The sequence below is a fragment of the Musa acuminata genome, chromosome BXJ2-5 (assembly GCF_036884655.1).
Source record: "Musa acuminata AAA Group cultivar baxijiao chromosome BXJ2-5, Cavendish_Baxijiao_AAA, whole genome shotgun sequence".
NCBI classification, from domain to species: domain Eukaryota; kingdom Viridiplantae; phylum Streptophyta; class Magnoliopsida; order Zingiberales; family Musaceae; genus Musa; species Musa acuminata.
The window spans coordinates 34,893,127-34,905,000 of NC_088342.1; the positions used below are offsets into that span (position 1 = coordinate 34,893,127).

Consider the following 11,874-nt stretch of genomic DNA (forward strand, 5'->3'; position numbering starts at 1 on the left):
TCTTTTCGGCTTTCAAGAGGGTCACTCTCTTATTCATTCTCCCATGTTCAATGGGACGGACTACATATATTAGAAAACTCAAATGAGAGTTTTCTTGCTTTCCTTATATTTGAATTTATGGAACATTATCAAAAGTGGTTTTCAAAAGTCTTCTACTTTAATGAAAGAATAGAATGAGTTAGAGAAGAAAACTTGTTCCTTAAATGCTAGAGCTATGAACGCTCTATTTTGCGCTTTGGATAAAACTGAGTTTAATCGGGTATTCTACTTGCAAAATGACTTTCGATATATGACACACTCTCGAAATCACACATGAACGCACAAATAAAGTAAAAGATTCGAAGATCAATTTTTTAATATGAATTTAAAAAAAATCTAAAGTTAGAAACTTTTTTCAAGAATCCTCTCCATATTTATTTTATAGGAAGAAAAATTCAAATAAAAATTTAAAAATTATCTAATTTTTATTAGGAAATAGAAGATTAAAAAATAATATAGCCATTGTCCTTTGCACGATTGAAGCGAGATTGTATGACGATCTTGACCCTTCTTTTTATTCATTATGATAATATTAACAATAGAAAAATTCATTTCATGTCGTATTTGAAAGGGCAAAATAGATCCTCGATTAAGTCAACTCGCACATCGGACCTTTGCTTCCCCTCAGCCCCATTCGTGGAAAGAATTCAAACCCCCTCCTCTCTCCCCATTCTTCTCTCCTCTCGGAACCCCGCGCTTCCCACCCGCCCTCCTCCGCCGCCCCGCTCCGCCTCACCGTAACCCTCCTCCGCTGCTTTCGTCGCCGTTCTTTGGTTTTCTTTTGATGGCTCCGGACCTCCCCTGCGACGGAGACGGCGTCTGCATGGTTTGTCGCGCGCCGCCGCCAGAGGCCGAGGTGGTGAACTGCCACACGTGTACGACGCCATGGCACGCGGGCTGCCTCTCCAAGCCGCCGGAGACGCTCGCGGCAGTCGCGGACTGGCAGTGCCCGGACTGCTCGCCGCTTGACGATGGCGGCGCTGCTTTGCCCGCTGCCGCCGTTTACGCATCTGGCGAGAAGTCTGACCTGATCTCCGCCGTCTGGGCGATCGAGGCGGACGCCTCGTTGACTGAGCGGGAGAAAGCCAAGCGGCGGCAGGCTCTTGTGAGCGGTAAGAAGGTTGTGGAGGAGGAGGAAGAAGAAGAAGAAGAAGAGGAAGGGGGGAAGAAGAAGAGGAAGAAAGCTGAGGGTGGAGATGATGTTCTTGATTTGCTCGATGAGAAGTTCAACTGCTCTTTTTGCTTGCAGTTGCCGGAGCGGCCGGTCACCGTGAGTGATTACTCTTTGTTGCTTCTTGTACTTGTCTCGACAAGTTCATTTGGTTTCTGTAGAAACTGACAGTCACATTTTGATCCATAAAGTCATTAGAGAGTCATACGTCAAATGGTATCGATTCATCTCCTCTTTAGTTCCTCTATGCGGTTTTCCAACTCCCCCGACGTTAATTTCTGCTGAGTTCATATCGAGATCTGGATGCATGTGGAGTTCATATGATCCACATGATGGTAGCTCTTGTTGATCTTTAGTTTCTTCTGCATTTCTTTCGTTCTCAGGGCTCCCAAAATATTCATCTCCTCAAAATATCCTCCGTTTTCTCACTTTGGCAAAGACCTGGATCCTTGTTCTTGTTAACTTTCCGAATCTATCTTTCTGTCTTGTGAATCTTTATCCATGCACAGTGGTGAAGCATGGGCTGAGAGACTGATCTGGGTAACATTCTTGGATGTCTTTGGTTTCCCTGCTTTATAGTTTCTACATGGTTTACCATTTTAGTAGATGTTTTGGTGCTTTCATGCCTTTTCTTCCTGTTATTTTGTCTTTAATCCAAAGTAATTAATGAAGTCTAACTGAAAGAGTGGAGTGACGGAGATGGCAGAGTGGTATCTGTTATTTTCTGCATGTGCCATCTTTATCTGAAAACTTGAAGGCAGCGTCACAAAGTTCTGCTGAGTTTCCAATTTATTTGACATTCGGCATACACGTTATAAATGATTTACTTCAAGAGTTTGGTTGGCTGATTTACTTCTCTAGTAACTTGTTTGAAAGCTTCAGCTCATATCAAACTTATTTGCACATCATATTCTTTACACTTCACCGAACAGCTTCATAACTTAAAAACATTATTGTTTAAAATCTTTTGTGGATTTTCTTTTACCAGGCCTTCTTTCTCTTGTAAAATTTGTGGAAATTAGTTTCCTCTCACAACTTTAATTTCTATTTTCTCTACCATATTGTTTACCACTTGTCTTCTTTTCCTTTTACTTGTGAACAATGGAGAAGTCATGGATGATTTACATAAGAGCTTGGTCAGCCTTATTCACTTCTCTCTACCAACTTGTTTGAAAGCTTCAGCTCATATCAAACTTATTTGATTACTTATAGATTTTTCTTCACATAAATTTAAAAATCTTTTAGGGAATATCTTTTACCTTGCATTCTTTCCATTGTAGTGGAAATTTATTTCCTCATCTCTAATTTCTACTTTTCCTACCATGTCATTTACCACTTTTGTTCCTTTCCTTTTGCTCATGAACAATGCAAATTTGTACTGATAGCACAATCTCTCCTTTCAGTTCAGATGGTAGTATTGAAGGAAGAAGTTTTAGACACCGTGACGAGTATATTATTTTTGCTTGTATTAGCAACTATCATTTCCTGTTTTGTTAAATGAAACTGTAGTTTGCTACATTTTTTTACTTTCATTTTTTGTTAGAATATATTGTTTGACAACAGCATACGCTATAAAATTATGAGGTTAATATGTGATGGTTGCATATTTCGAGAAGGATCAAGCTGTAGAAAATATTTATGTCTATTGCCTTTCTGGTCTGTTCCAGGTCTATATTAGTCCATATTGCTTCCTTACCAAAATGGCTGCAGAATATAGCATATGTTTTTATTATTGTCATTATTTTTGTTAAAATAATTGAGTGTTTTAAGCTTTATTAGTGAACTGGTCCATGATTAAATAGACTAGGTTAAACTTCACATCTTTAGAAGCTGCCTTTTTTGTAGCCTTCATTGCTGGGCTGAGGTCACAATTAGCCAGCATGTATACAGTTGTCTCAGAGGTAGGTTGTCGGTGCTTTGTAGATGTGCAGACTGGTGAGTAAATTTTCTCCTTGATTTTTCCCTCAATTTTCTTCGCCACTTGTTGTTGGGACACTTGGGACAACAGGGTGGTGTGTTGGGTTGTGTTGGCTTAACTGAACTCCCTTTTTTGCATGTTGATTGACGCAAGGCATGCTATTAGTGTACCAAGAATTGGTTAAAAGCTCAATATGACCTAGTCTGCTTTCTGAAACTTGATTTTAGATTTATTTTTTTCCTCAAAATTAAGTATCTTATCAGTTGGTTGTAATTCTTGTAATTAAAATGAAATAACTAATAATTTTGTGGGTTTTATGAAGTTGTGTTGGCAGTAAAAATTAAGCCTCAATGCTAGATATTCAAGAATATAGCTTGGATATAGGAATCAAAGAAATAAAGTGGAACTTGCAAATTACATCTGTGCTTGGACTAAGGTTGAAAATATTGAACAAGTTGAAACATAAGTTGCTAAAACAAAGAATTGACTTTATGTAGAAAACTGTCATAAAATTGATCAAAAGAGAAGGTAATAAGAAATGCCATGTGCTCTTGTGCCAATTTGAACTGTCTCTCACATAGTTCTTGAAGGCTCCATTCCTCTGTTTCATGCTTCACGTGCAAGATGAGAACACATTGCTTTCATTTTTAAGAAGCATCTAACAAAATCTTTCATCAAGTGATGTACTAGGATGCAACTCTAGTTTTCCCTTTTCCGTTTCTGCTTTTGTTTTGAGTTTGTTCGTTCTTTGTTATGCTTTTGAACTGCAGTTTTAATGGCTTTTAACAAACTAGACACAATTCACTAGATTAAGGTTGTGGTACAAATTCTAGAATTATATTCTTTGTTTTCTTCACATTATTTATATGGTATGTCATCAATGTTTTCATATTCTTTTTGGTAGAAGTTTATTTCCAATGGTGAACTGGTTTGTTATTTCTTTTTCTCTTTCGTGCACATAATCTACATTGAATATGTTACATACTTACTATTTCTATCCCCAATAGCCCAACTGTGAATAAGGATGAATACTGTTATAGTATTCTTCTATAGCAAGGAATATGGGGTTTGCAATGATGATTTTAAAAATTGATCTTGGAGACGCACTGGATGTTTCTTATTATGGCACCACCACAAGAAAACACAACTGCAACAACTGACAACATTATTCAGCAGTAAGTTGTCATTTGTGATACATGGGTTTTATCAATATTTGAAAAGAGGCACAAGGCTTTCATTTTATTATAAAGGGATTTGGAGAGACATTGCTTCACGAAGTCCTGATTTGATATATAGGCTGCGGTTTGAAATTGGAGATCGGTATTGAGTAATTGAAAGTGGATTGGAAGCTGTTATGGTGTTTCAAGAGAAAAAGGGAATGATCTTGTATTTATGTGGAGATAAAGGTTGATTCTTGCTACTTTTGTTTGGAGCAAGCAATATATGAAACAAATAAGCATCCAAAAAAAAGAAATTGCCAAGAATGCCATGCTATTTGGGATATTCCATGTTGAAGAACATATGAGATCTTCATTGAGCACATAATTACTGCAATGTGCTGACTTCTTCCCTTCCTCTATTTCTTGTTATCATCTGCCACTTTTGTTTCTTAATTGATGAACACATATCGTGTTTAATAATTTATCATTTTATGAGCAAGGCATTGACCTTGATCATTCAAATGATAATTAAATTCTTTAGGACAGTCAGCATGCCAGGGGGTCATGCATGTAGGTAGTTCATCCCCTCAGCCTCAGGAAGCACCGTGCGGCAAACCATGCAGATGCCATCATCGTCACAGGAGAGCTCAGGAGCCATCAGAGAAAGATTCAAGGAGCACTGATCAGCTAAGTAGCAACATAAGTAATTGAGAAAAGTTATAGTTTGGCGAAGTGACAAAAGAGTAGTGGCAGGGCTTGTGAGGGAAAGAAGCATGGGGTTTCTAAAGAATGGAGAAAATAATTGGGGGGCGGTTTAAAACGTTACTACAAGCTCAATCAAAGGGGCCAAACTATTAATGAGTGGTTGGATGTACTTGTAGTCTAAATTAATGTCAATTACCTATTTTGGTCCTTAATTATATGATATAGAATTCAAGCCAAGTTGTTTGTTGTCAGATATTTGTTATAGTATGCTTTTTTTATTTCTTAATCATAATATGGAATTGTCGCTTGAATTCTTTAGTTATTTAAGAAAATCACAATTTTAAATTACCTATTTTAGAGCATCTTGAGTCTAAATGCAAGTGTTAAGATATGTGGTTTCCATTTTGAACTATTTTGTTATTTAAAGCAAATTTTAAGGAGATTTGTATTGGAGGACTTGATGCTTGAAGAAGCAAATTAAATTGTGAGTGTATTATGATTAAAAGAAGAGGTTTCGTACAATGATAAGGTTGCTCCTTTACAACCTAGGAGATCAGGATGGAATCAACCTCGCTACGTACATTGACTCTCCCTAGGCTCTACATTGGCCCTGCATTGGTGGGAGCCTTATGCACTAGGTTAGCCCTTTTCTTATGAAAATCAACATGGATCATCTTTGGTCATCCACTCCTAGAATGCATTTGAGATTAGTCAAAGTATTTCGGATCAACTGATCTCCCACTCCTTGAATGCAAAATTAACATTTCAATTAGAAGGCATTGCAAATAATAAAAAAAAAAAGAATGATGTCTCGTGTTTGTATAACTACGATAATTTTAGTTTAAAACACATGTTGTTTGAGGTCATTATGCATGATTTCATGTCACCTTACAGTGGATTAGTTGACGAGGTGTTTACTTTGCTGCCTGCAGTCGAATGTGGCATGTACTTGCAAGCTAGGTTTTTTCTTTCCTACTTTGCGAATGGATACTTGAATTCCAGGTATGGCTCCTAATAATCTAACCTCTAGAGCATACAATGTGCTCTATACCACTGAGCTAATAGCTCGTTATGTATTATTCTTCAATTTCGAATAATAATCAGAATCCTTCTTATTCATTTGACTCTGTACCAACTAGTGATACAAGCCATAGTACACAGTACACTCTTAATTAAAGGAAACTGAACATAGGATGGTCTATCCACTTTGGAAAATTCTGAATTTCCATTAACAGTATTTATTACAATTTGAAACATTTTTATCTTTGTAAACTTGTATACCAATCGTCTCATGCAACTTAGGTTTGGAAATGGATGTTGCACATTCATTTGATTTGGTTTCTATCAGTTCAGACTGGAGAATCCATACATTGTGAACAAGACAATTAAAATGAGCAAATTTGGGTCATTATCTCGTTAATGAAGCATGTCATGTTTATTTAGTGGTTCGTGTTTGGGAAAAAAAAATGCACGTGATCTGTCAAGCAATTCAATCAGTGATGTGCGAATAATTTCAATTAAGAAATTGTGAGTGATGCAAGAAATCTAATGTGATGATGCTTCCTATTTTTTTGAAGGAATTGGCAGAGTTCCTTGTTGTGACTTTTGGTGTCTTCTCTATCATGCCTTTTGTTTTTCTTTGGTCCTTGTGAATGTTAACTCATTGCTTGCAACAGGTGTGCAACCTTCTTGTACTGTGCGCTCTTTGACAGCCCATGCCAGCTTAACCATACCACTAACTTCTCACTGTGTAGTGTATGTCTTGTTGAGTTGCACCATGACATGCACAGTTAATGCATTGTCATTGAAATGCCACTATTTTGAAAAATGAATCATTGTAGGGGCAAAAACCATTGCAGTTGAATTTGATTTCTTGGGTTGATCCTATGTGAAATAATAGTAAAGAGATCTGCATTATCCCCTTCAGACCAGGAATGCTAATATTTACTACGTGCCCACAATATTGCCATATTGATGGATATGGTGAGATTGTGCTTGTATATGATGCGAGTACAACAGTGCATATTTCAGTTGTCAAAAGTGTTTTTTGGTCAAATCTTTCTGAAAATGCCTAGGCATGCAAGTCTTGAATTAATAAATTGGTATTTGCCAGTTAGTAGTTGTAATGCCAATTTGGCTCTTTTTTTTTCATTTAGATTCTATTTGAGCAACATATAAGAAGGGGACTCTTGATTGATGATCATCTGTGAACTGCTAATACAAAATTGTAAATATTTCATGCACTTCTTTTCTTTCCTTGCAGACACCCTGTGGCCACAATTTCTGCTTAAAATGTTTCCAAAAGTGGGTCGGGCAGGGTAAACATACATGTGCAAAGTGCCGATTTTCTATCCCGCCTAAAATGGTGTCCCAACCAAGAATCAACTCAGCCCTTGTAGTGGCTATTCGTATGGCAAAGGCTGCAAAGTCAGCCACATCTGGGGGCCAAACAAATGTATATCATTTCATTCGAAATGAAAGCAGACCTGAGAAGGCATTTACTACTGAGAGGGCTAAGAAGGCTGGTAAAGCAAATGCATGCAGTGGCCAGATATTTGTTACTATTGCTCCAGACCATTTTGGTCCAATACTTGCTGAGAATGACCCAAAAAGAAACCTAGGTGTGTTGGTTGGAGAGATGTGGGAGGACCGGATGGAATGCAGGCAATGGGGTGCCCATTTTCCTCATGTAGCAGGAATAGCTGGGCAGTCTGATTATGGTGCTCAATCAGTTGCACTCTCAGGAGGATACGAAGATGATGAAGATCATGGAGACTGGTTCCTTTATACTGGCAGGTGCTTTTACTTGCTGCAAATGTTCACAGTCCATCCTTTGAACAAACATGGCCAATTTAAGAATGTGGTTCTTTATAAATGTTTCCTGTTGTTTCTTGGCTTTGTCAGTTTTGTTCTTTCCTAATGCAATATATCTACTGATGTTCATTTCTTTGCTTATTTTCTGATTATTTAAGCAGTATATTTACTCTATGCATGTCTGACTTTGTTATTTTTTGATGCAAAATTGGAAGTGGTGGTCGTGACTTAAGTGGAAACAAACGCACGAACAAGGAGCAGGCCTTTGACCAGAAATTTGAGAAACTTAATGCAGCTTTAAGAGTTAGTTGCCTGAAAGGATATCCGGTTCGAGTTGTAAGGTAAGTGGCGCTACTCCTAGATTAGTAACTTACTGTACCCTGTCTGTGAGTTTCATTTTGATGGCACTAGAATAGTACTAAGCATCACAATCATACTTTATACTACATTTGGTCATTTGTTATTTTTCAAGTAATATGAGCATTTTTATGGCCTTGAGAACAAATAAAAATCTAAAGAGATGTTTGTGACATGCATGTATCTGTTTGGACACATTCTGTTGTTTGATGCAGCAAGGCGACTAGAGGCAAATACAATGACACAAAAGAAAATAGTTAATTTGAGTGTGTTCGGTATTGCATTATTGATTAACAAGAGACACCGGAGATCAAGGATTAAAATTTCGTATCGTACCGAAGTTTCGAGACTTGTTTGGTACGGTACGATACTATGTACCGAGCAGTACAATTCGGTATATCGCTCGGTATATATAAAAGTAAAAAAAAAAAAAAACGATGGCCTCGTCGCCATTTTTGGCACGTGGGGAGAAGAAACCTTCTCCCCACACGGGCAGAAAGCGAGGCGACGTCGCCCCTTTATATATATATATATATATATATATATATATATATATATATATTAGTAAAAAGAAAAATTTTTCTATGACATCGCCCTCTCTTCTCCCCAACGGGGCGACGTTGCTAAAAAAAGAGGCGTCATCGCCTTTCTATATATATATATATATATATGTGTGTGTGTGTGTGTGTATATATATATATGCGTATATACATATATATATGTATATACATATATATACATATATATATATATATGTATATACATATATATACATATATACATACATACATACATATACATATATATATATATATATATATATATACATACATACATACATATACATATATATATATATATATATATATATATATATATATATCTGCCCGTGACATCTCTTTTCTGCTCGCGATGTCGCCTCTCTTCTCCCCGCGATCGCGGATTCTTCTCCCCTCCCCGAGAGAAGTCGCCGACAGACGAGGAGGGAGAGCGACGCCGATCTCTAGGTTTTCCTCTTTTTCTCTCTTTTCTTTCTTCCCTCGCTTAATACCACCCTTCTCCCTTGATCACCGTCCGGGGTGGAAACAGCCCCAATTGATGGTACCGCCCGATTGCGAGCGGTCCGTATATCGGTTTGCTGGCGGACCCGTACATATCGCACGGTACGAGTGATATTATTCGAAATTAAAGACCTTGCTAGAGATAGAAAATTATTTTTGTTGATCAGTCTTTAAAAAATGTAGTAACTGCTCCACCCATGAATTTATATATGACAAAAATTATGGGTATAGGCATCAGACAAAGATTAATTTGGTTAGTTTAGATCAATTATTGTTTTTTGATAATCCTATTATATTTAATTTTTTTTTGCTTGTGTTGTAATTTCAGCATGACTAAAATATTTGTTTCATTGAAAGGTCTCATAAAGAGAAGCGCTCTTCATATGCTCCTGAATCTGGCGTGCGATATGATGGAATATACAGGATTGAGAAATGTTGGCAGAAAGTTGGGGTTCAAGTATGTGATGTGCCTGCCATGTACATGGATTGTTTACCTTTTCTGCATTATTTATATTTCAACAGACAGTGAGGAAACCTGATTTGTGGATAATATTGTTGGTTTTTTATCTTTTTCCAGGGATACAAGGTCTGCAGATATCTCTTTGTTCGCTGTGACAATGAACCAGCACCCTGGACCAGGTTTTGTTTTGATATATGTATATATAGCTTGTTCTTTGAGTGCCATATCTATGCATTTTTTGTGTTCAGTTAATTCGCATTGTTTAAAAAAAATGTCAACTTGATTGCGAATTCAGTGATGAACATGGTGATCAGCCCCGCCCCTTGCCTTCTGTTAAAGAACTGAACAGTGCAACTGATATTACAGAGAGGAAGGAAAGCCCTGCATGGGACTTTGATGTATGGATCTGTTCTGTGAACTTTTTCAAACCATTAACAAATTTAGCTCAACTACATTCTTCAACAGATATTTATGGCAGATCTAACATCATCTCTTCTGCAATTCTTGAGTGATAGGTTATTCACCAAAGTGCATATAATAGATTTTTTCTTTTCCTCTTGTTTGTGTTGCTTTAAGATAGAACATGATAATATACTCCTTGTTTGGCAATGATACATCTCAGTAATAGTTCATTTTGAGTCATGTTTTCTTGCACATTCTTAAGCTGTCAGTGTTATCATTGACCTTTTGATGCTAAGGAATTTTTTTTTCTTGTTGAGTTTAAAAGGTCACAAATCAGATACCTTAATTTGTTGCATTAACAGGTAAAACATGGCTGGAGATGGGTGAAGTCTCCACCAACAAGCAGAAAGCCTGTGACAAGTAGTGATACCGACGGGAAAAAAGGTGGTAGAAAAGCAGTAAGGCATGCCCACAAATTGTCCGTAAGGGAGAGGCTACTGAAAGGTTTGCCTCCTTATGTGCTTGTGGATTATCTCATGTTTGCTATCATCTTCTTCTATGCTTGGTTTGAAGTTTGCCTGTTATTGTGCTAAATGTTGCACTCTTTTTGGCCTACAGAATTCAGCTGTCTTCTTTGCCGAAAAGTAATGACTCAACCACTGACGACTCCCTGTGGCCACAACTTCTGCAAATCTTGCTTGCTTGAGGCATTCGCTGATAAATCCTTTGTGCGGGAAAGAATTTGTGAAGGTGGTCGCACCCTCCGAGCTCAGAAAATTGTTAAAAGATGTCCTTCTTGCTCTACCGATATATCTGACTTTCTATGGAACCCCCAGGTAGGACACAACATGATCCGTATCAGTTCACCGACAACTAATTATAATGCTGTTGAGTATCATCCTGCTGCTGAATTAACTGCTTCTTTCAGGTTAACAGGGACCTAATGGATTTGATCGAGTCACTCGAGGACAAAACTGAGGAAGAGAAGGTGGAGCAGCAAATTGAGGATGACACCAGCGAAGAGGGATGTAGTAGTGCTAATGACACAGAAGAGGCAGCTGAGGAAGCAACCGATGTCCAAGACATAAAGCTGAATAAGGAAGAATCCGATAACCTGGAGAATGGGATGCTTGATGCTGCCGAAGGTGACTCCCAAGTCAATGTTCTTGGCGAGAAAGATGGTGCAGAGGACACCATAGACCTGACAAACTCTGAGCTCTCATGCAAGCGAAAGAACCATTTGGCGTGTAGACGTGGTGTCAAAAGGACAAGGAACAGCGAGAGCCAGTGATTTGTGGAGGATGTGGAGCTGAAGAAGCTAAAAGGTCAAGCAGCTTCTTTGCGCTGCTACCAACTTGACCAATAGAAGTCTCTATAGATCCTTGTGCAGCAAAATAAACGGTGGTTTTGTGCTGACCATATATGGTTACCTAATCATTCATTTGGATCCTTTGTTGATGTATCTGATATTGTCATGATTACATGTTAAGCTCTGATTTGTCAAAAAAAAAAATTGCTTGATTCATGCTGTGGGTCATAAAATCTTTGGATGGCATTGCTTTGTTGGGGACTTTGACAGCCTTATTTCTTAACATATAAGGGTAACTTTGCATGATTATCATATTAATAATCCATATAACAATGCCATCGTTTCAAGTTTGCCACCGGTTTACTGAGATTAGTTTAATTAAAACCCTAAAGATGGCAACGGAGCGTCAATAATTGCTTACAGAGGGAAGAAAGAGAATGCTTAAAGTTACTGGTTAATATTTGCCCACAGCCCATAT

General features: G+C 37.7%; 1 protein-coding gene across 1 annotated transcript; it reads left to right on the forward strand.

Moving 5' to 3' along the window:
• The first annotated feature begins 672 nt into the window (after nt 1-672).
• Nucleotides 673-11,612, forward strand: LOC103974691 (E3 ubiquitin-protein ligase ORTHRUS 2). The gene is made up of 9 exons (XM_009389566.3): nt 673-1,309; nt 7,257-7,789; nt 8,023-8,148; nt 9,583-9,682; nt 9,803-9,864; nt 9,981-10,083; nt 10,450-10,591; nt 10,706-10,923; nt 11,016-11,612. Exons 1-9 carry the CDS (start codon nt 824-826, stop codon nt 11,376-11,378), a joined length of 2,133 nt encoding a protein of 710 aa, XP_009387841.2. The 5' UTR covers nt 673-823; the 3' UTR covers nt 11,379-11,612.
• Nucleotides 11,613-11,874: the final 262 nt, after the last annotated feature.

Bases quoted from the DNA above. Each gene is read 5' to 3' on its own strand.
- LOC103974691 (XM_009389566.3), top strand. From the start codon at position 824: ATGGCTCCGGACCTCCCCTGCGACGGAGACGGCGTCTGCATGGTTTGT. The intron at 9,865-9,980 runs GTTTTGTTTTGA...TTGCGAATTCAG, and splicing joins GAACCAGCACCCTGGACCAG to TGATGAACATGGTGATCAGC. The intron at 10,924-11,015 runs GTAGGACACAAC...TGCTTCTTTCAG, and splicing joins ACTTTCTATGGAACCCCCAG to GTTAACAGGGACCTAATGGA.